Source organism: Oreochromis aureus, linkage group 22 (genome assembly GCF_013358895.1).
Source record: "Oreochromis aureus strain Israel breed Guangdong linkage group 22, ZZ_aureus, whole genome shotgun sequence".
Taxonomy (NCBI): domain Eukaryota; kingdom Metazoa; phylum Chordata; class Actinopteri; order Cichliformes; family Cichlidae; genus Oreochromis; species Oreochromis aureus.
Genome location: NC_052962.1, coordinates 40,038,299 through 40,061,836, shown reverse-complemented (window position 1 = coordinate 40,061,836; position 23,538 = coordinate 40,038,299). Strand labels below are relative to the sequence as shown.

At 43.7% G+C, this 23,538-nt stretch overlaps 3 protein-coding genes and 1 long non-coding RNA gene across 6 annotated transcripts; 1 reads left to right on the top strand and 3 right to left on the bottom strand.

Annotated features, from left to right (window-relative positions):
- Nucleotides 1–24: 24 nt before the first annotated feature.
- On the top strand, nt 25–13,398 carry LOC116333518. 2 transcript variants are annotated; one of them, XM_031756769.2, is made up of 5 exons: nt 25–157; nt 2,080–2,436; nt 7,454–7,576; nt 12,286–12,347; nt 12,753–13,398. In XM_031756769.2, exons 1-5 carry the CDS (start codon nt 121–123, stop codon nt 12,897–12,899), a joined length of 726 nt encoding a protein of 241 aa, XP_031612629.1. In that variant the 5' UTR covers nt 25–120; the 3' UTR covers nt 12,900–13,398. The 2 variants fall into 2 exon arrangements, with proteins under 2 accessions (XP_031612629.1, XP_039461564.1); XM_039605630.1 differs by lacking the exon at nt 25–157 and adding an exon at nt 172–327.
- On the bottom strand, nt 9,092–12,261 carry LOC116333517. The gene is made up of 2 exons (XM_031756768.2): nt 11,230–12,261; nt 9,092–10,340 (listed from the first exon to the last, which is right to left on the bottom strand). The coding sequence occupies exons 1-2, from the start codon at nt 11,548–11,550 to the stop codon at nt 9,837–9,839; spliced, it is 825 nt and encodes a 274-aa protein (XP_031612628.1). The 5' UTR covers nt 11,551–12,261; the 3' UTR covers nt 9,092–9,836.
- A 133-nt stretch (nt 13,399–13,531) lies between the features above and the next one.
- Nucleotides 13,532–19,831, bottom strand: LOC120435704. Of its 2 annotated transcripts, XM_039605628.1 has the most exons (8): nt 19,537–19,831; nt 18,243–18,497; nt 15,519–15,788; nt 15,293–15,361; nt 14,909–14,953; nt 14,717–14,827; nt 13,928–14,062; nt 13,532–13,857 (listed from the first exon to the last, which is right to left on the bottom strand). In XM_039605628.1, the coding sequence occupies exons 1-8, from the start codon at nt 19,610–19,612 to the stop codon at nt 13,682–13,684; spliced, it is 1,137 nt and encodes a 378-aa protein (XP_039461562.1). In that variant the 5' UTR covers nt 19,613–19,831; the 3' UTR covers nt 13,532–13,681. The 2 variants fall into 2 exon arrangements, with proteins under 2 accessions (XP_039461562.1, XP_039461561.1); XM_039605627.1 differs by having other exon boundaries at nt 14,717–14,953.
- Nucleotides 19,832–19,949: 118 nt separating this feature from the next.
- On the bottom strand, nt 19,950–22,579 carry LOC120435937. Its single transcript, XR_005610026.1, has 7 exons — nt 22,511–22,579; nt 22,137–22,412; nt 21,276–21,541; nt 21,094–21,135; nt 20,883–20,987; nt 20,193–20,780; nt 19,950–20,047 (listed from the first exon to the last, which is right to left on the bottom strand). It is a non-coding gene; the product is annotated as an uncharacterized LOC120435937 (long non-coding RNA).
- Nucleotides 22,580–23,538: the final 959 nt, after the last annotated feature.

The following is a 23,538-nucleotide window of genomic DNA, read 5'->3' as shown; positions in this document are numbered from 1 at the left end:
CATTAAAAACACTTTCCGCCGTCAGTGTCAGTGTCAGTCTGTCTGTGTGTCTGAGTTTGTGTGTCCTCGCGCTGCAGACAGCTCGTGCAGCACACCTGGAGAAAACTGATCTGTATTTAAATGATGGCGGGTGTCACGTGGATCCTGACCGTTCTGTGTGAGTTTTATTTTATTTATGTTTGTTTTTATTTCGATTTCTGTGCAGGACTCTCTCTCTCAGAATGGCTGCGGAATTCCAGGCTCGTTATGGAATTCCTGGGTGTGTCAGTGACTCTCCGGGTCAGAATGCAGACCTTCCAGGGCCTGAGGGATCCGAGTCTCCTGCAGGTGTTTGTTGTGTTTCTGCTCGTTAGTTTGTCTCATGATGATCGCGTGTTTGCGTTAAATGACCAGTGAAAGGAGCGGACAGGTGTGAATCGGGACACGCCCCCACACTGAGGGGTGTGTTGCAGGCTCACTTCGGTCCCTGACCCCGGTGCAGACCTGAGGCCTCCTGGGTTTCCTGGGGCTCACCCTTTCCTGTAGCTGGACGCGTTTTTCTTTCACTTCTCTTTACCGAGAAATTCCAAGTTTCACAAGTTTCAGATTTGCTCTTGTTCTTTTGAAGGCTTTGTCCAACAACAACAACAACAACAACAACAACAACAACAACAATAATAAGACTCGGGTATGTTGGAAGAGGATCTGTTTTCATTTCTATGGATTAATAATCTCGTTTCGCTTGATTCCTCTTGTTGCACAGTGTTGGATAACCTGATGGTGTTTTGGATTTTTTTTTGTTTTTTCAGACTTTAGCATTGGAAAACTCTTAAACTATAGTTAGATATTGTATATTTGTTTTTTGATGTATACACACACACACACACACACACATATATATATATATATATGTATGTATACATAGATTGATAAACAGATAAACAAATAGAAAGCCATCCTCGAGGTTTTAAGGGAAAGTATGCTCATATTAATGATAACAAGGTACTGAAAATATATATCATTATTATTATTATAGTAATATTAATAAAGACAGCACGGTGGCACGGTGGTTAGCACTGTTGCCGCACAGCAAGAAGGTCCTGAGTTCAATTCCACCATCAGTCCGGGGTCTTTCTGTGTGGAGTTTGCATGTTCTCCCTGTGTTTGCGTGGGTTCCCTCCGGGTACTCCGGCTTCCTCCCACCGTCCAAAGACATGCAGCTTGTGGGGATAGGTTAATTGGATAATCCAAATTGTCACTAGGTGTGAATGTGAGCGTGAATGGTTGTCTGTCCCTGTGTGTTAGCCCTGCGACAGACTGGCGACCTGTCCAGGGTGTACCCCGCCTCTCGCCCTATGACAGCTGGGATAGGCTCCAGGGCCCCCCGCGACCCTGAAAAGGATGAGCGGAAGCGAATGGATGGATGGATATTAATAAAGACATACTAATACTTGTGTCTGTACAGTCTTCTTGTTTTTATTTTTTGTGATAAATTATTTCTATAAATGTTTGTTTATATTTCCACTTTAGTTTTTGTTGGGCAGCATTTCAGACTTTGATGGATTTTAGTATTTAAAGTTATTAATGTTTTATTGGACATTAACAGCATCATTCAGCATCTTTTTGTGGCTTAAAGCTGCTGCTGAGACTTTGTGAAAATTTTGTTTTTTATTATTTATTATTTTATATTATGTATATTATTATTTTTATAACAAAACATGTTTATCTGGAGTAACGGGTACATTTTTAGAGGCTGGACAGTTATTTTCTGTGTGATAATATAATTTCAGATCAATTTTAGTCTGACAAAAAACGTTTTTGTAATAAAACAAGATGTCCAAAGCTGTAGGTATGCACCAGGGGAGTCACAGCAGTTTCCATGTTGATCACCACCCTCAGCCTGACTCATTGTGAGCATGTGCAGTAAAATTAACACCATTAATGGGAAAATGATTTCTCTGTAAAAACCATGAAGCAGGAACTGTGAGCTCCATCAAGCTGTGGAGCGCACACCTGTCACCTGTTCCTGTTGTGTTGTGTTTTCTGTGATATGAAGGAGCCTTCAGGTGCACACTGTCCTAACCTGTGTTCCCTCCTCAGGTGCTGCGGGATGTCACCTGTCTTCAGCCTCACCTGTTCACAGCTCCACCCTGGTGGTGCCCGTGGGCCACAACGTCTTTCTGCTCTGCAACGTGACGCCCAGCGATGAGATCACCTGGTACCTGCTGCGCTCAGAGCAGCTGCTGCCTCTGTTAACTGTTAAAAAGGGGAAGTTTGTTGACACCACTGACAATCACACAAACAACCATCGGATGAACTGTAACGGGACGCTGCAGACCGGCCTGGTCAGCCTGGAGATCCAGGAGGTGGAGGAGGAGGATGCTGGGCTGTACTTCTGCATCGGGAGGTTTGCAGCTAAGATGCACGTTAACAGAGGAATTCAGCTGACTGTGGACGGTAAGACGGGCAGATGTTTCTACTGTCGGCTCGAGCTGAGCTGTGCTCAGAAACTTTGTTGAAGATGAAGATTTTTAAACAGCAAGAACATTTCATGATACACGATGAAGATCTAAGATTTCCTTTTTAAAATGTTTGTGTTGTTCTGCCGGCTGGTCCAGGCTGTCAGGCTTGGTCAGGAGGCTGAAAGATTTAAAATCATTTTCTGGATTTTCTAAAACAGTTTTGAGAGTATTTGATCATAAATGTTTACATGTTGAGTTGAGGATGACTATGGAAACAGATCAGTGGAACATGAAAGTGAGCGCTGGGAGCGATATTTGTAAAAGTGAGGCAGTGACCGTGGATTCTTTCTTTAAAATGATTTATGAACACTTCTCAGGAATCAGATGTTCTGTATGACTTCTGGCTCAGAGGAGCAGATACCAAGCGTGGACCTGTAGGTGGCGCCAGTCAGTAAGCGTGACCTCCTGATCTCTCATAGAGCTTCAGCTGGATGTCGTGTTTCTGTCTGCAGCACGTGCAGCTGTCCGGCTGCGTTCACAGCTGGGGATTAGATCACAAACTTTTTTTGTCTTCACTGAGTTTTTCCTTCAGTCGGCGTCTCTGTGTCTCATTCACTTGTTAGGCTACAGCGAGCTTCAGTTCTTGGCATCGATCCTCCGGGTCTGTGGATCTCTGCTGCAGACCTGAGTGAAGTTGGCCCCCACCTTCTACAGACCAAACAAAATTGATGTGAAACATGTGCGCTACATTTGTGCTGATTTTGTTTTAAAGACAGTAACAGAAGTTTCTAGGTTCATCCAAAGTCACTCAGGCCGTTTCTTTACTGTGAAAATGCTGTGAAACATAAACCAGTGCTGGATACTTTTTATCATGATCACACTCTGTAAAAGTAAAAAACGGGGTTAACTTAAAATATTTTTAATAGTTCCAATAAACTACAGTATGCATTCAGAGAAAAACAAACCATCAGAACAATGCTGGCACGTTTCCTCTCAGAGCAGCTAAAGACATGAAACTGTCGAGTCTCAAGTTTACAATAAATCCATGAATAAAAGCTCGTTCACAAACACAAACGTTTGACTTCAATTTTGTTTGATCTGAAGAAGGTGGGGGACCCCCTATGGGCAGAAATTTGTGCCATCAGAAACTGAATTTGAATAAGTTAAATTTGAATTTGAATTACTCGGATTGAATCTGAATTGTAACTTGAATGAAAGCTTTTGAAAACTGAATTTGAATTAGTTTAATTTGAAATTGAATTTATGGTTTGAAAATGAATTGATTTGCTTTGAAACTGCATTTTATCCTTTAAAAATTCAGCTCTCGAATAATTTCAGATTCACTTCTCACCATTCAGTTTCAGTTCTACAATTCAATTTCAGTTCCAAAATTCAGTTTTTTGGGACTTACATCCGGTTCCGGTTCAAGCGCAGATTAATAGAACTACAGACTGATAGCGTTACTGACGGGAATCTACAGCGTCTTGGGCTGAATTAAGACTTCAGAAGTCATTCGTCATGTCGAATGACCAGCGGATAAACTCTCAGGTTGGTAATAAATGTATTACATGTATAAGAACAAGCGTCATGTTAACAATTGATAGCCGTACAGTAACTTTTATGCTTATTGTAGCTGTTAGCTAAAAACGCTAATTTAGCCTAGTTTGCCCTGAATTCAGCTTTGACAAACAAATATGATCGACTGTTTCTAGTAGGATTCCAAAGTTGTCATCTTGTACCCTGTCAGAGCCCTGTATGCTTGCAGAGACCCCTACAGTAGGGAAACATGCAAAACGCTGTCCAAACCTTTGTATTTGAGCTTTATTTATGTCTTACACAGCATCCCAACTCTTTAGCGAACTTAATAACTTTAACTAAAGTGAATAGTTAGTCTAATTCATTAGTGCAGCATTACTGGATCACCTCTGTTTGAAGTGATATAATATGATATACAACTATCACTGTGTTTAACTACCATAATAATTCTTAGGGTACTGAGTGCATGCTTATTAGTTGTTTTTTTAAACATACTGCTCCATTGCTATGTTTGACAGGCTGAAGGTGTCGGGTCACCTCCTAAATCGACCATCTTTTACAGGTGTTTTGTGCCAGAAATGGAGTGTCCACTGAAGACTGAAGATACTGAATCTCTACGCTGTGCCATTGATCCCTCCTGTGCCTTCATCTAGACAAGAGACATTAACTTAACCACTCTCACATGCTCTGTACCTACATCACCTTCCCTGACAGTCGTAGCTTGGCTCATCTGAGGGTGAAATTATAAGAATGTGTTATTTTGCAAAGTGCTCTCTAGGGTTCCTAAATAAAATATGGCATTGAGGTCATTTCTTTTGAATTAATCCCTTCTTCTGAAATATAAGAACCTCTCCTGGTTTAAATGGCACTTTCTGTTCCTTACTTCCTGTTCCATTCCCAACCCCAAATAGATGCTGACAAGCTGACACAGTAATATGGAAGAGGGAGAGAAGCTGGAAAGGACTACTACAAATAAACCTAATGCCTAACAATGAAAAATGTAAAATAAGAACAACAATAATAATAAAGATAAAAGATGAAGTAACAAGTTATTCGTTTTTTTGTTTATTCCAAATGATCATCCAGATGTCTGTGACATGTGATGACAAACACCATAATGCAAGGCCTTTGTCATCACATGCTTAAACTCATCATATATTTTTGAATATGCTGAACTGGCAGTCAGACATGCTGTAACTGTGGGGTAGAAAACTGCATGAACACCATACGGCAGGAGTCTCAAACTCCAGTTATCGAGGGCATGGAAAAGTTGCATGACACCAGCCTTCGAGGACTGGAGTTTGAGACCCCTGTCATATTCCATATGACAGGTTTTGGTTGAACTTCATGAAGACTCTGAAGTTTCTCTTCTCTTCTGGCAGGACAGGAATGTCGCCTTGTCCTGTGAGCCACCGTAAGGATGTAATTAGAGTAGAACTGGACTGTCACCGGCCTCAGGCTCTTCACCTTTTCAAAGACAAAGCAGTCATTTAGATAAAATATTAGATATTGTTTACCTGTAAATGCACAAAGAGAATTTAGAAATGTAATTATTGTCAAGAGTGAAAAAGCACTGATAGTGTAATTTACAGCTGTGGCCAAACGTTTAGAGAATGAGAAGTGTTGTTTATTTACAAAGTTTGCTGTTTCAGTGATAGTTGTATATCATATCATATCACTTCAAACAGAGGTGATCCAGTAATGCTGCACTAATGAATTAGACTAACTATTCACTTTAGCTAAAGTTATTAAGTTAGCTAAAGAGTTGGGATGCTGTGTAAGACATAAATAAAGCTAAAATACAAAGGTTTGGACACTGTTTTGCATGTTTCCTTACTGTAGGGGTCTCTGCAAGCATACAGGGCTCTGACAGGGTACAAGATGACAACTTTGGAATTCTACTAGAAACAGTCGATCATATTTGTTTGTCAAAGCTGAATCCAGGGCAAACTAGGCTAAATTAGCGTTTTTAGCTAACAGCTACAATAAGCATAAAAGTTACTGTACGGCTATCATTTGTTAACATGACGCTTGTTCTTATACATGTAATACATTTATTACCAACCTGAGAGTTTATCCGCTGGTCATTCGACATGACGAATGACTTCTGAAGTCTTAATTCAGCTCAAGACGCTGTAGATTCCGTCAGTAACACTATCAGTCTGTAGTTCTATTAATCTGCGCTTGAACCGGAACCGGATGTAAGTCCCAAAAAACTGAATTTTGGAATTGAAATTGAATTGTAGAACTGAAACTGAATGGTGAGAAGTGAATCTGAAATTATTCGAGAGCTGAATTTTTAAAGGATAAAATGCAGTTTCAAAGCAAATCAATTCATTTTCAAACCATAAATTCAATTTCAAATTAGACTAATTCAAATTCAGTTTTCAAAAGCTTTCATTCAAGTTACAATTCAGATTCAATCCGAGTAATTCAAATTCAAATTTAACTTATTCAAATTCAGTTTCTGATGGCACAGATTTCTGCCCATAGGGACCGTTCCTGTGGCTAAAAGTCGAAATGTTGACATGTTCAAAAACACAGACTTGTTTCTGACCACGAACGCACCGATTTTACTTGAACTGAACAAACTGAAGGAGTTTTTTGGCGCGTGGATCAGAAGAAAACTTGATGTTTGATGCAGAGGAGCAGTAGGATTTCTGTTTTAGGATTTTTGTGTTGTCTATCAGCTGATGGGACAGCAAGCTGCCCCCCACAGCAGAACGGAGGCAGCGTTCCCCTCAGGGCCCCCGGGGCCCCCGGGGTCAGGGCTCTCTGCGTCTCATGAACTGACATTTTGTGACAAACATGCTACACGTCACACACGTGTGGAAAAACGAGTGGGGTGAAGAGGCAGGACAGCATCGAGGGTTTGAGTCACCCCCCCTGAATCTTCACACCATGAGTCCACGTGTCTGCAGCCGAGCAGCTGAACATGAACACGTGAAGGTTTCCGTGTGCGTGCTGACACCTTTAATATCTCCATAAATATTATAAGAGTTTGTGTCATTGGAACAAAGGTGTGAAAGAAACTGCAATGAGATGTCACATCAGGATATACTGTGAAATAAAACTACATATTATATTCTATTTTTGTTGTATTGATCTGATAGTTTTTATGTATTTAATGGTTTTTAGTTTGATATATTTTAATGTATTTTCTCTTGATAGCCGGGCGCTCAGCTGACTGTCACTCGTGGTTTGTTTTATCACAGCACCAGGAGGACTTTAAAGTTCTGAGAAATACCACCAAGGCCTTTTTAGGATTTCCCGCTGACCTTTAAAGACGAGTCTCCGCCCCCATGGCACCGCCACAGCTCATTTTTCCTCCAGTTATGAGTTTCCTGTAATCAGTGTGAAACCTTTCAAACCCACACAGTGAGACGGTGTGTGGGTTTATACAGTTGGCACAACGATGTGAAAAGAAGCAGGATCAGGGAATAAATGATGGTGTGTGTGTGATTGTGTGTTTGCAGGAGGTGCCGGGCGGTCGTCCACAGACCGGATGAGGCAGCCGTGTTTGAGTCTGGGGCTCTGCCTTCTCCCGGCGCTGCTCGCCCTCTGCTTCGTCTGCGTGGCTGGATGCTACCTGTGGTCAGGTGTGTTTCATGTATCCTGTAATGCTTCCTCAGCTCAGCTGTGGCACGTTTGTCAAGCTCAGTTTATCTGAGGTGAAAGTTCAGGTGGGATTGTTGTACTTTTACTTGGAGCTGCGCTGCCCTCTGGTGGTGGGCAGGAGTTACAGCACTCTGCCCATAAAACCGTTCACACTGAATCTGCAGGTAATGAACAAACATATCAACAGCGTGTGGTAATGAAGCGCCTTCATTCATAATGTGACGTGAGTCTAACTTCCTGTCTATGTTCAAAGGTGAGTATATTAATATTACAGGTTTATTGTTTATTGTATGTTTGTTAAATTAAACTCGGGACACGAGTCTGTGAAGTCAACTGACAAACACGATGCTTACACAGGTGTTTGCAGTACTGACACAAATGTAGTGTTTTTAAATATCACGCTAACACCGTCACTGTGGTTCAGATTATGATGCAGATGGAAAGCTAATAACAAATCCTGCAAAATGAAACTTAACTGAAGCTTAAAAATAAAAACTGAAACAATGTGTGGCAGGTCTGTAGGTCAGGTGTGTGTGATCGTGGTGACAGCGTCCTGCATGAACAGGTTTTACCAGCTCAATCAAACAAACACTGTGAAGGACCTTTGTGTTCTGGAAGGATCCATGCATGAGTGCGGGTCTCTTTATTTAAAGGAAAAGCTGTTAAACTTATTCAAATTCAGTTAATCATTCTTCACGTTTCCGGACTGGCGTCTTTGCCAGGCCGATTCTGGCCCCCAGCCCTTATGTTTGACACCCCTGGTTTTCAGATTTATAAATATCATAAAACGAGGCTTCACACACAGATGAGTGCACTCTCAGTTTAATTCCATTCAAACAAATCAAATTCACATATACAAGGAAAACATCTGTTCTCACAGCTGATGGCAGCGTGGAGACCCCAAACAAGCTAAATATAAGTGATTCTTTATCATTTCCATTCTTACATTTAAAATGATGCCATGAAAAACATCAGACCTGTGGCGTCACACCTCACAGCAACATTTTCAGATACATGAAATAAGAACAACACTAAAGCAAAATCATCTCCATCTCTGACACATCAAATAAAAGAGTGGATCCAGTGCTGCTGATCAGACAGGAAGGAAAACAGGACGAGAATTCAAACTAATGCCACTCATTATCAGCAGTTTCAGCGTCTCTGCAGACGACCCTCAGCCTACACTGGAAACACACCTGGATGTAGCTCTGAGGTCCGAAAAATGAAACCTGCAATCGATGCTGGGACCAGTCAAAGCAGCTTGGAAAGAAAAGCGTCTGGACTTCTTTAAGTTGCTTGAAGACGTTTCACCTCTCACCCGAGAAGCTTCTTCAGTTCTAAGGTCAAATGGCCGAGAGTCCCAGATTTAAACCCAGTGGGAGTTTCCCCCCAAAGAGGGACAAAGGACCCCCTGGTGATCCTCTAATCACCTGAGCTAAGGTGTGAAAGCGGGTGTGGGTCACAATCAGCCAGGGTTTCGGGTGAGCTCATTGTGAAATCTGGCCCCACCCTATCATGTGATTTCCTGAGGTCAGATGGCCCAGGATGTGAGTGGGCGTTAAGGCGTCTGGGGAGGGAACTCAAAACTGGATTATAGATGGCAGACAGTTGGTGTCGTAAACTGGTAACAGTGACAAAAGGATCTATCGTATCTTAGACCGCAGCAAGCAATTTATTCTGAGCTCATTAGTCTCAAGTCTTATTGAAATAACAACATGAAGTTTAATTAGTAAAATCTTAAAGCCGGCGTGTGCGCTCACCTGTGACTGACAGGTGTCTGCCCCTCTGACCCGGCCTCACTATCTCCAACCCTGACACCGAGCGAAAGGATCCCAGCGTGAGGCAGGACGCCGCTAACCTAGCTGCACGTTTCCCGCCTCCTGTGTTTGATATGATGGATTATTTATTGGTGGTTTGGATCTAACGTTGTGATTGGTGGAATTTTCGGAGCTGTGAGGAGACTCAAAGGCAGCGCGGATCAGAGAGGTTTGATCAGACAGTCGTATTTTTATTAAACTGTGAGGATAAAGAGACGATACTGTGACCTCTGGCTTATTGTTCCCACACCCTCCCAATAAAGAGCTTTCAGGAGCTCGTCCTCCCACGAGCCCGGAGTAAGCATAAGATAAGATAAGATACCTTTATTAGTCCCACGCGTGGGAACTTGAAGCATGTTCTCAGTTTTTTGTTAACAATGTGAAAATCGTGAAGCTGAAGTGACGGCAGGTCGTTACAGCTGCATCACACCTGCTTCAGCAGCAGCCCGTACGGGCGGATGGACTCCTGCACGAGGGCCCTCACCCTCACGTCGCTGCTGTCCTCGGGGATGTACACAACCCAGACGCCTTGCCTCTGGCACGACTTCCTTTTTTCCGGGTTTATGCGGTTCTGGAGGACCACCTGGTACGTCTTCCCGTCCACTCCGGACTTGAACTTCTTGCAGTACTTCTCTGCGATCCTGATGTCCGGTGTGGAGTACACCCCCCGGCCCTTCGTCCCCTCCGTTAACAAAGACGCCGCGGCGGCGTCCAGAAACTGTGGCTGGTCGTCGGGCTTGCCGCCATGGGTCAGGATGAGGGAGCCGTCCATGTTTTTCCCCTGGTAGGAAACGGGCCAGGCGTCCCGCCCCGTCCCCAGCCACTTGTCCCCGTCGCTGTACTTCTGCACGACCCGCAGGGCAACGCGGTTCCACCCGCAGGGGCGGATGTACTGCTCGTTACCACGCGTGAACTTCTTATCTCCATCCTGGAGGTGAACAGAGGGGTCAAAGGTCAGAGCTGAAGTCAGTTTAAGGACAACATCTGATCAGCATGTCGAGAATCAAAGCGTGTCCACATGCAGACGCACTCTTTATCATTGTGACATATGTAACCCACAGCAGAATCAAACCTGTGACCAGACTAATCACTCAGAAATCATTTAAAGCTCACATCTGACTGACAACAGGAACAACAAATAATATTTAGACGTAATATAAACAGCAGCAAATGCTGTCACCATGACAACAAGATGGTCTTTTCTTTTTAATTTAATGCATTGAAGGTTGTTTCTAACAGCACGACTCTGTAACTAAAGTCGAACCGAGCTGCTGATGAAGGCTGCTCGCTCGCTCTGTTTGTGCAGGTGCGCTTTATCACACACTTACACAGGTGTGTTAGACACAGCTCAGGCTCCAGCCTGTGGAGACTCCACACACACACACACACACTTTCAGTTTCAGTTACAGCGCAGCAGCATTTCCAGAAAGTCTGGAGCTGCTCAGGAATCAGGGCTGAGTTTCACTTTGAGCTGCTTTCATTTGTTTCCCTCTAAAACTTGACCATCGATCATAAAGTTGATCAGACTGTCGGAGTTTATTCCAGCGCCGTGTTTAAAATGACACTCACAGAGAACGTGTGAGTCTGGCCCTTTGAACTCGACCTTTGACCTTCCTGCCTTTGTTTAAAGCTCAGGTATTTTATTTTTATGGGTTTGTTTTTCCACGCTGAGTGTGACCCTCCCTCTGTGTCACCTCTGTGTTTAACAGCAAACCCAGATCTGTGCTGAATAAAAGTCACCGTGCAGTTAAAGATCATCGTGCAGCTGTGTGAGAAACCCGCTGGGTCACGTGACCCGAGAGGCCCGTGCCGCTCACCTTGACGTTGGTGAAGTCGTAGTCGTACTGAGGATGGAAGAAGTTCTCCGTGTTGATTTCCACAGTGAGCTGGGATCTCTCCGGAGGCGCCTCCAGGGCCGGGGGGGAGCTGTACATGTCGGCTTCGTCTAACTCGTGCAGAGACAGCGTCCCCAAGCTGGGGTACTCCAGCTCTTTAAAGCCCTCCTGCTTGTAAAACTCTTTGAGGGCCACGACGTTGACTAGATCCTGCGGGGTGAACTGGGAGCTTCCGGTGGTCGCTTCGGCTCTGCAGCCCAGGAGCGCAGAGACGGCCTCCAGGCACAGCCTGACGTCCGGCATGCTGCTGCTGAGAGGACGGCGGGACAGCAGGCGGGGTCCTCCGGCTTCACAGGACAAATATCTGCCCCCCTCTGAGGACACAAAGGTCGGAACCGAGCTGAAAAACGAGCAGAGACGGAAGAGAAGCTCGACGTCTGCCCCTCGGACAGCTCCCCAAACTTTCGCTTTCACTTACACACAGCCGGGGGCGGGGCTTAACATACAGTTTCACTGAAGGCAAACACACCTTTTTCGTTTTAGGATGGAGGGGGTATACACTGAAACTCATCATCATGAGTTGTTGTATTGTCATAGTAATAAAGAGTTATCTCTATCTCCGTTATCATGACAAAAAGTCATTGTTTGCTGTGGAGGCAGCTACAGCGCCCCCTTGTGTTGAGTCTTATTTTGGCACAGTACAGGCTGACGGTGGGGGTCATGCTGGAGGATGAAGTCCCGCATGTAACTCTGTCACCTCTGCGGGTCACCTGTAGGTGTCAGTAGGGAGTCACTTGGTTCGATTTGATAAACCGGAGCCAATCAAAATACAGGAGCTGGTCATGTGTGACACAAGTGGAACAGGATAAAATCCCTTCATTGATTCAATAATGAGTTAATTATGCTGCTGCCTGTGCTGAGCTCTGATGTAGGCGTACATCAGGGCCAATCACATGTTCTGACGTCCTCACGGTCACATCGCTCGCTCTGAGTCAGCTTCGTCTTCCTCACCTGTCCCACGTCTCGTTTCTTCTGCAGGTAAACCTGTTTGCTCCTGCTGTAACCCACGGAGACGGGACGCCGATCACCGGGTCACAGAGGTCAGTGGAAGGTCACGAACAGTCTTTAAAAATCATGTTTCCTACTTTACGAGCAAATAATTAAAATGAGTGAATCTCTCAGTCTGTGAGTTTCAAACATTTATTCTGTTTTATTACTGCAGTCTAAAAACAAGCTCCACACGCAGCACTGTGCAAAAGTCTTGAGCCAACCCTCATTTCTTTATGTTTTGCCAGTAAAATAGGAAAAGGTGATGTCACTGAAACATGTACATAAATATTTGGCAGCTTTTTTATTCAGCACAGGCTGAACTGAAGAGGATTCACAGGTCTGTGCTGAGCACGACGAAGTGCAGGGAAACCAAATGCAGTGACCTCACAGCATCATGTTAGTTTGGCAGCAAACCTGCAGTTTAATCAGATTTTTTACTCTTTGTATCTCTGCAGGAAGAGTCTTTGCATTATTCCAGCCTGAAGCATCCAGACAAGCCCCGCCCCACCACCAGGAGAGGAACCGGATTGGCTGAAGAGAAGGTCCTGTACTCAACAGTGAACACGTGCAAGAACTCAAAGGCATCACATCACCACAGATAGAAGCACTTTAAATGAGCGTAAATGATTTTTTTAAATTAATAAAACTGTGAAAATGTTTGATTAGTAGATTTCAAAATCTAGATTTTAGTTTATTTTTTTGTGTTTTTTGTGTAAACAGTGAAGATTTATTTTTCAGTGAGCAGAAAAACAGAGAGTTTAAGAACCTTTAAATGTTAAATATCCAGAAAGTTGCAATGAAAATAAAATGTTTGTAAAACATTCCTGTTAATAATAAAGTAACAGCCATAAATGTAAATGCTGCCACAGCAGGGAGACTTTCAAAAAACAATTACTGAACTAAAGAAAATCTATATTTACCCATAAATGTGTGAATAGTTTCCTCGGGTCAGTTTTTAATCTTCATGTCTGTGAGTTTGTTTTCTTGCTGTGTTTAAACATCTGTCTGCTGTGCTGCTCTGAGTCTGTGTGACATCCTCTGCTTCCATGAACAGATTCCACACTTTGCTTGTCTTTTACTAATAAACTGATTCTGACACCACGATCTGTCCTGACCTCTGTTTATAAAGACGGCAGCCTGTCCAGATGTGACACTCCACATGTGTAAACGACTCCTCGGTGTAACATGTAAAGTCTCTGTGAAACCAGCTCTGCTGCCTGAAGCAGACAGTGAAAGTGAAACATGAAAACCAAACTGACTGACAGGAGTTTAACAGCTTGTGTTACAGGTGTATTTTGGCCAAAGTGAAACTAAGCTGCACTTTCACACAGGGATGTGATTTTAAAGCTTCCCGTCACACGACTGTACATTCAGACTTTAGCTTTCAGAGTTTGTGCTCAGCTCTCGCTGCAGGTCTGCTGATGACGGAGGAGTAGATGACGCTGTGGTGGCTCTGCTCCGGCGGACTCCTGCTGGGTCTCTCCCTCCAGTTCTGTCGGCCCAGAGAGGCGTAGTGGATCGTCTCCCCACAGAGGGGCGGGGTCTCTAAGTCCTCACCCTCTGCAGACAGACACACCTTTTTAATCCTTCATAGACTGATGTGAGGACATCGAACACCTGGTGAGGTTACCTGTCGGTGCGCTGGACGTCGTCCACGGCTGCAGCTCCGTGTCGTCACGTGTCGGTGCTGCTACACGCAGAGGTGGTGATGAAGAGATGAAGAGCACAGGATCTTCAGAAAACATGCTGAGTCTAATACTGGATCCTTTTGGATTATCATAGCAACATCCATATTTTTACATGTGCTGATTCATGTTTTAAAGACAAACACAGCTTTGTTTATCTGAAGCTGCAAAAAAGAATCAGTCAGCTCTCATCAATAAAATCCTTTTAAACATAAATGAATCAGCCAACACGCTTCAAACTGCATTAAATATAATAAACATGTCGACTTTTCACTGAATAATAAATAATAATTAAAAATACAGATAATGATACATGAAAAAAGTTCAGTATGAAAAACTGTGAAGCAGTGAAGGTGAATAATCTGAAGATTTCAAATATAAATATTTTTAATCAAATATTCAACATAAATAAATGAATGAATTCATTAAAAAAACCTTTGATGATAAAAACTTTCTCATGTCCCCAAAATCATAGTTTCTTCTTTTTTTATCACAACATTTAGAATCATTTACTCTTTCACTGAATTCACTCAAACTAAATGAGAGGAAACAGCCGCACTCTGTGTAGTACCAGGCTGTGCCAGAAGGTGGCGCAGAGTGTCATAGTCTCAGGCAGGAATACTTCTAACAGCATCCACCTGCACACACCCTGAGCTGTGTTGGCCGATTATTTAAACCCAGGAACTTAAATCCAAACGTTTCCAGTTAAAATGAAACGAAACACAAACGTTCACCTGCAGCTCTGCGTTTCTTCCTCCTGCACTTCATGCTGGTCAGCAACACACAGACAGCAGCTAAGAAGATGATCATCAAGCCCACACTGACGACAGCAACCAGCAGCAGAACTGAGAGCGCACACAACATCTGGTCCATGAACATGTGACACATCTGGCAGAAAACTACAGGTGATTTATAACCGGACTGACCGTTCTCAGGTCTCGTGTTGCTCTTCTTCTTTATTTCTTCCACTTCTAATAAACAGAACGAGAGGACGCACACACCCACACTCGTCACACACTTGCAACATTTAAATATTAAAGATCATGTCAAAGTATATCCAAATAATCACAATGAATAAAACAAAGAAATCTAATTTTAGGATTAAGATTGTGTATATTTCACACACAACTAAATAAAGACAACATTTGCAGCCACAGACAGATTTAAGGAAGTATGACATAGATCCATTTATAACGCAGCACATGGGACAGGTTTGTTAAATCCATGTAAGGTTTGATTGAAGACAGCAGCACTGTGTCACAGCTGTTACATGTTTGAGTGTAGATGTATGATGATGTGTGTGGTGTCACCTGCTGTCACGACTGCAGGTGATGGAGTTGTGCTGGTGGACGGAGGCTGGCTGCTCGTCTCTGCGTGTGCTGGGAATAAAAACAGTTTCTGCTTTTACAAACAGAAGTATTTTAATTCAAATGTGTGCTGTTTACCTGTAAATACACATAAAAAACCAAAACATGAACATGTGTAAAATACAGACAAAATGAAACCGGCAGGTGAGTCCAGGCTGGACCGACCCACCTGTGAGGACCGTGACTCTGGCCTGCAGCACCCCGTTGCAGACGTACTCTCCAGCGTCCTCTGGCTGCAGGTCCTGGATCTGCAGGGCGTCATTGGTGAAGCTCAGCCGGCCGCCGCCCCTCTCTGGTTTCACCGTACCGTTTCTGTACTTGGTGAGGACGGCCTCCCGCCTCTCGCCCTCCCTCTGCTGGAACCACCTCTGTTTGGGTTTGGAGGAGCCGCTGCAGGGGAGCAGCAGCGTCCGGCCTGCGGACACCGTGTAGTCCCGACCTGAGGAGACACAGAGACATTCATGCTGTCACTGCTGACCTTCTGTACTTGAGTGGCTGTGATACTGTTCATGGCCTCTTGCTGGATCTGTGCTTCCTGTGTTGACTTTATTCTACAGTGACGAGCAGAGATGGGCAGTATAATCTGATTACTTTTTTCGAGTAACGAGTAATGTAAGGGATTACTATTGCAAAAACGGTAATTAGATTACCGTTACTTTCCCGTAGGAACGCTGCATTACTGCGTTACTAAAACCGTGATTTTTTGGGAGAATGTCTCATGACAGTGACGTAAGGGAGTGCGACGTTCGTGACAACAGCTGTGTGCAGATCAACAACGGATAATATATGGAGTGCGGAGAGAGTATGAGCATGCAGCGTTTAAAGCGTGGAAGTACTGACCTTACTTTGAGTTTGATTCCATAAAAAATGACAAAAACATTAGCGTCCACTGTTCACTGTGTGGGAAGAAAACTTCTTTTTACAGCGAAAAAACCCCTAAACTTCCAAGCAAGCACCGAGTGTACTACGACTGTAATGGGACATTGACAGAGAAACTCGCGGATTCTTCCACTGACCGCTGCGGCACACCTGCACCAGGGTAAACCTCCGCCTACCCCACTCCTGCTTCACAGGTGAAAATAGAGCAACAGGACCGCTAGTCTTTGATTTTATTTATTTTCTGCTGTGTTTTACTTGCATCTATTTGAAAGAGTGAGTGTAAACATAAAAAAATATTTTATTTTATGTGCTGGAATGTGCAGAAAATAGGTTTAAATGTTAAACACATTTCTTCCAGTCAGAGAATGTTGCATATAATTAAGTTTTTGCTTGATGCATAAAGTTAAAAGATTAAAACTAATAAAACAAGTTTTAAAAAGAGACGTTTCCATTTGATTACATTTTGTATGATGGATTATGCAGAAAAAGTAGAATTGGGCTGAAAGATCTATCGCTTTATTACCTATTCAGGTTGTAAATCGTGTTTTTAAAAAGTAACTAAGTAATTAATTACTTTTGAAAATAAGTAATCAGTAAAGTAATGGGATTACTTTTTGGGGGAAGTAACCAGTAATTAGTTACTGATTACTTTTTTCAAGTAACTTGACCAACACTGGTGACGAGTTTCAGATGTAGTGACGCTGTCGTGGTGCTTGTGCGTCGCTGTGGTACCTTCTGTGTGAGCTGCAGGTTGTTGTTGGAGAGGACGCTGCTGTGGTGTCTGCTGGTTACTGCAAACTAAAGCTGACTCATCTCCCTCTGCAGCTGCACTCATGCTGGAGGTGTTGAGCTCATAGACCTGAGGATGAGCAGCACAGCTCCTCACACACTGCCATGGCGTGTGAATGCTTCACCGCAGAGTTGCTAAAGCTTGCGGTCAGGTCACCGATCACAGCATGGAACATGCAAACAGACTCAATGGTGTGATAATGAGGAGCTGCTCTGCAGAGATAAGCCGGCTGTTTCTGTGAGGGCGTCGCTTCATATTTAGGCCACAGATTTCCTGTTTTTATTGTTTCCACTTTAATATCCAGTCATCTTTCTGGAGGTGTCTGTGTGACAGATTTAGACAGTGGAAATGTTTTTATTTTCACATCACTCCCACTCGGTGCCTCCGTGCCATCCACTTCTCTTTTACATAGAAAACTGATCATTTCGACACGTCCTTCTTCAAACCGCTCGCTTCCTTTGAGCCGCTCTGTGGTTTTAATGTGCCTGCATCAGTGTGAAGGCACTTGGTGCTGTCACCAACTCTTCAGTCTGCAGAGTTAGTGACTGTGTAAGTGTGCAGACTTTAGGTTTCATACTCAGTTCCTTACTTTGGAGAGGCTGCGTCAGCGATAAGCAGACATTTGTGCAGTGACGGAGCTGATGAAGAAGTGAGCGCTCAGTTCACACGAGTGTTTGCCACACATGCATCTGCCTGCTGTGTGCAGACAGTGGGGTTTGTATTGTGTAACTTGTCTCTGAAAGGAGAGAGTCATTGGCTCCCAGCCGGCTGCTACTCCAGCAGGAACCAAGTACAAATACTTTATTACTGTACCAGTAGAGTTTTCAGGTTCCTGTACTTTACTTGACTAGTTTTTTTCTTTTATACTTTTCACTGTTACTCACTACATGTTTAAACAAATATCAGTACTTTCCTTACATTTGAAAACAAGCTGGTTACTTTTGATTGGACGGTTTTGAGGTGATTTATTATTTTGTCACTGTGAGCCTTCAAACATCAAACTGATTTAAACCTGAACAGAATCACATGAGAGGAAACTCAGTTCGATTATTATTGCCAGAGTCAGGGCTGAACGACTGCAGGTGTCTAAGCTGTGTTAGCAGTACTTAACCCAGGCTGTCGTAAAGCTTTTCCCTGTTCCTCGTCTTTCCCTGGATTTGTTAGATTTGTTATTTGTTTCCCACCCCCACCCCACCTACCCTGGTGGCTCCACCCCCAGCATACCTGTCAGCACCTGCAGCTCAGCCACCAGCTGCTGGTTACAGCGGTATCCTCCATGATCCGACTCCTCCAGATGCAGGATGCAGAGGCTGCCATTAACCATGAGGAGGTAGCGCTGGCGGTCCTTGTTGGTCTTGTAGCCGCCTCGTCGGGTCACCAGGACCTCCTGATCCTGCAGAGTCCAGATCACGTCGGAGCTGCCAGAGCTGCCGCAGGGCAGACAGACGTGGTGATTCTCAGGGACTGAAAACCAGATCGCTGCCGGGGGAGAGGACGGGGTCACACATCTGAAACTGTCGACCTCAAGTAGTACAAATGTACTTTAGACAAAGTAAATGTACTTTAAATACAGCTGCAGGTCCTCTAACGTGACTGGACTAATACAGGACACAGGTGAGCTCACCTGGTTAAGTTGCATTAAGGCTTAACATGGTTTACTGTGAGGTTAATGAAACACTAACAGAGCGTCCATCACTTTCTCATAGAGGCTGTTTGCTAACCAAGCTAGCTAGCACAGGTAACTTCTGCCTGAAAGACGTGAAGATGACGACGTCCACAACACTTTAAAAGTCAAATGTAAAACAGTGTAAAGGTTTAAATGTTGCTGTGGTCATCTTTTATATACAGTCTCACGTGGGTTCTCATTTTTGGACACATTTAGTTATTCGTCTTCTATATTTAGATGATGTGATGAAGCTGTGTGACACTCACATCCTGCTGATGCTCCGGGTTCAGTTTATTTCCTCTTTTATCTCATGGAAACATGTCTGTGTCTAAAATTACAACGTTACTGGAAACACACCAAATAGTGCAAAATGTTTGCTGGAAAGAGTTTGATCGAGCACGACGATGAACGATGTCGTCTCTGTCAGAGGAAACCTACACTCGCTGACTTTAAACATCCATAAAGTTATGAACTGTGGATTTATGACGTTTTCATTTTTAACTTATTTTGCATCAATAAAGAAATAATCATCTTTGAATGAACACTTTTATAACAACATGCGAGTTATTACAGTTTCAGTAAATCAAAATGTTTTTATGGAAATTTGACACAAAAAAATGTTTTTATAGAACATGTTTGATTAATGTGCAAACAAACTGTGAATTTGATCAAATGGAAACAACATCTGTTAAATTAAACTGTTACATTAAAGTAAACCAAGTTGTGCACAGTCCAACTTTAACCCAACAAAAGAAACTCATGAATAAGAATAAGTGTATTAATGTTTCCTCGTGGTTCCCCGACCACAGCGTTCCCTGAAAGTGTGACGAGGACAACGGGAGGTTTTTGTACCTGTGGAGTTTTCCGTGCAGCCGATCAGACCTGAGAGCAGGAACCAAACGTGACAGGAGACCAGCAGAGTGAACATGTTCAGGAACAAACGTGGAGCTGCAGAGCTGTCGATGTGCCTCGAGCCCGTCTGTCCCTGCACCGCTCTTCCTCTCCTTCCTCATCCTCAGTGACTCAGGGAGCGTCAGCGGCCTGGAAAATAAAGAGGCGTGCTCCCGCTGCAGGTCTGCTGTGTCACATGGATCTGATGAGGAGCTGGAAGCTCTCAGATGAAGAAGATTTGAAGGACTAGCTGAGATTTTAATTGGATATTTCTTTGTTCCTCTGAATGTTTGTGTGAAAGTCAAACAAAAGGTAAACACGATGACATCATTGTTATGTTTTATTAACCAGCACAATGAATATTAATTTGATTTGACTGATTTCCAAGAATCAAAATAATTTTGAAAGTTAAAGTGAAACGTGAGCAGAAGCTCGGAGGAGGAGGCGTGGAAGGTTTGATCCTCAGGATTTCCTGCAATTAGAGAAAAGTCACATGATGAAGGTTAGAAAACACCTGTGACTCTGTGACGTTATCATCAGGTGAAAGTCCTGCAGAGTGGAATCACTTTAAAACATCAACGACTCGGACTAATGCATGGAAACATGCAGAGACTCACCTTCAGGCTTCCTGTCGGTGCAGTTTGATCACAGAGTAAACACACGTGTTGGCTCGCGGCGCTGCAGGAGACACACGTGAATATTTCATTATATCCTCAAATATCTCTGAGGCTTTACCAGGTTTGTTTCCCAGAGCTGGAGGATGAAGCGAGTACGTGACATCACCCTGATGAGATCCACCTTTAGGGAAAAACAAGCTTTTGTTCACTCAACAGTTTTGTCTTTTTCTTTTTAATTCCATGGAAGTGAGAAAAATACTGGAAAAGCAGGAATTTCATTGCCTCTGCCTGATGGATCTCTGCCCACAGGATCAACTTTAGGCTCTGCCTGACACACATGGACATAAATAACTTCACAGAGGTTCACACTGTAACATTTCCTTCCTTTAACATAAGATGACAGAAAAAATGAATGACACTGAGGTCACTTGTCCCCTGTGAGGACACCTGCCTCAAAGGTCCCATCATCTCAAACTGGTTTCCTGGGCGCTGCACCCAGACCTGCAGCAGTTTAAAGTGTGTCTCATCACACAGAGACATGCAGCTTCAGCCTTCAGTGTCTCTCAGCACAAACACTTTCACTTCGTTCTGTGAAACAACAGGATCAATGATCAGTGATGAACCAGGATCAGCAGGGTTAGACTTTCTCTGACAAACTGAACTGTTGTTGAATTCATCTCCCTCGTTCACCTTTTCTTTTACTTCTGCATCTCCACGTGATGAAGAGGAGGATGACCGTGATGAAGATGAGGGGGGCGACAGCACCCAGAACCAGCCGCTGCTCAAAATGAGCCCCTGGAAGAAAACGCAGTAACGCAGCTCAGATCAACGTGATGCTCCTGAAAGCACCAAACAACCAGGAACTCTCCTCAAACTCAGCCACACGTTGTTACGGACGTACCTGATATTAGAGGCTGAAAAAACACGCTTTCATTTACATCTGCTGATTTAAAAAAAGGAGACAAAACAATGAAACTTGATTCTTTTTTGGGCGAGCTTTTCAAATAAACATCTTTATGTGTCATTGTTAGACACATTAAAGCTTCAGCCAATCATATTTGCTCTTTAAAGCAGCCACAGCACCTTTCTGCGACGTGTCAGTCGGGTCTTTGGTCTCATTCAGATAAACCGCTGCTCCCTCAGCACAGGAGTACAGTCCAGAGTCGCCGAGCTGAACGTCTGTTAAAGTCAGCGTGTTCTCGTCAGGTGAACGCTGAGCGCGCTCCTCCGTCTCGCTGTGACCGAAGACGGTGGTGGTGTCTGCACCGATCTGCCTCGTCCATGTTGGAGACTCGGACACGTCTGCAGAGAGACGCCGCTCCTTACTGTGGCGCTCACGGTTGTAGTTCCTGTACATGAATACAAAGAGAGTGTTTCACCATCATCAGCTCAGCGCTGAGACTGTCATAGCTCAGAGATCGTTGCTGTGTCTGTAACAGTCAGCATGGAGGTGGTTTGGGATCAAACCTCCATCACAGAGTGAATATGTTCATGTTTTTAGCTGCTCACATAGATTTTTACAGCAGTCAGCAAACTGTATGTACAGTAGTCCCACATTAGAAACCAACAGTACAGATCTATTCTTCTATGTGAAATCTCCTCATCACACTCATCATATCTGTTTCTCAGCCTGAGCCTCTTGTTTGTTTGACATAAAGAAACTGTGAGCAAAAGTGTTTCAAATCAGAGCTCACGTATGCAAACTGATGTTGATTTGAATTACTCAGAAAGTTCAATAAACTCCAAGATCTTCATATTAGTCACATTTTTAACAGCTGGTCTCACAGAGGGAAATCTGAGCTTTACAAACAAGCGGTCAGCATCAAATACCAACGATGCAATAATCAGTCAGACTGCTGAAGCAGAAACTGTTTGTATCTTTGTTTCTGAAACTTTTACATGAAACATTTAATGTGGAAACCAGATAAAGCAGCCAGATGTTACCTGATGGATCACTGTCAGCTCCACAGCTGCTTCATGGTTACAGAAGTATCTCCCAGAGTCTGAGACAGAAGCTCTGAGGATGATCAGAGACCCGTCAGCCTGTGAATCGTATCGTTTCTGTGGATCACTGATGTGTTTTGTCTCCGTCTCCATCAGCTGTAAGTATGTCAGCTCTGCTTCCTCCACTCTCTCTGCTCCACCTCACTTCACCCTCCACAGAGTGAGGACAGCGCAGAGCGATGAGCTGCTTCTCTTCAGGGATTTTATGGATGAAATCTGTGGAGCAATGAAATAAACGTCTGTTACCATGGATACCTTATAGTGTGGTGTTTGCTGACAGGTGAGATAAAGTCAGGAAACATGAGTCTCCTTACCTGCAGCGACGTTAGAGCCCAGAGCAGCAGCTGCTAACAGGCAGCAGCACACGTCCAGCCTCATCCTGACTGAAGTCACCAGCTCACAGGAACATGAACACACTCTGTGAGTGGGCTCACAACAGGAACGTCAACATGTTTCTCATCAGCTCGGCGTGTTCGTCGGTCAGTGATGATAAATGTCAGAAACATTTACACACGATCACGTGTCGGCTGCGCTCACTGTCTCTGTTTGAATGATTATAAACAGATGAAGCACTCAGGCCGTGGACGCTGCAGTCATGTGACATCAGGACTTCTTTATCTATTATTCATTAACTCAAACTGTCCAACTAGTTTCCACATTCAGGTCCCACAATTCTGAATCTTTAAGCTACAAATGTGTGAAGTTTAAAAGTTTCCTGTTGTTTTTCTAACTTCACTGCATTAAAAATAATTTAAACCTGACATGTATGTTACTTTAACATTAAAGTCGTTTTAATTACATCATTGTGTGACTCTGGCTTGCATAACGAAGGTTTATCTCTTTTATTCTTGTATCCCTGTTTCATGTCTGCAGATGGCGTGGAGGTGACAGCACGCCGACCCAAATGCAGACAAACGGAGATGGAGCTGGCAGTTTAACAGAAGGCGAGTCTTTATGTTTGGCTGCACAAAAACACTAAAAAACAACAAGCAAAGGGGAACAACAACCTAAACTGGGAAAAGCTAAACACACTAACCCAAGAAACATAAAACAACAATCCAGAACCTGAGACCTGAAGAAACCTGAGACTGCGATACGCAGTGGACGAGACGAGACGCTGAGGAACACACACAGTAAATACAGAGGCTAACGAGGGAACACGCGACACAGCTGAACCTAACACGGGACACGGGACTGTCAAAGTAAAACAGGAAATACACTGATATAGAAACCAGCATAACTGGACGTAACATGAAACACAGGTGAGGAACATTAACTAAACCTAAAGACTATTAATCACCAAGAATACTAAGGAATAACTAACGGAGCTGGAAGAGACGAG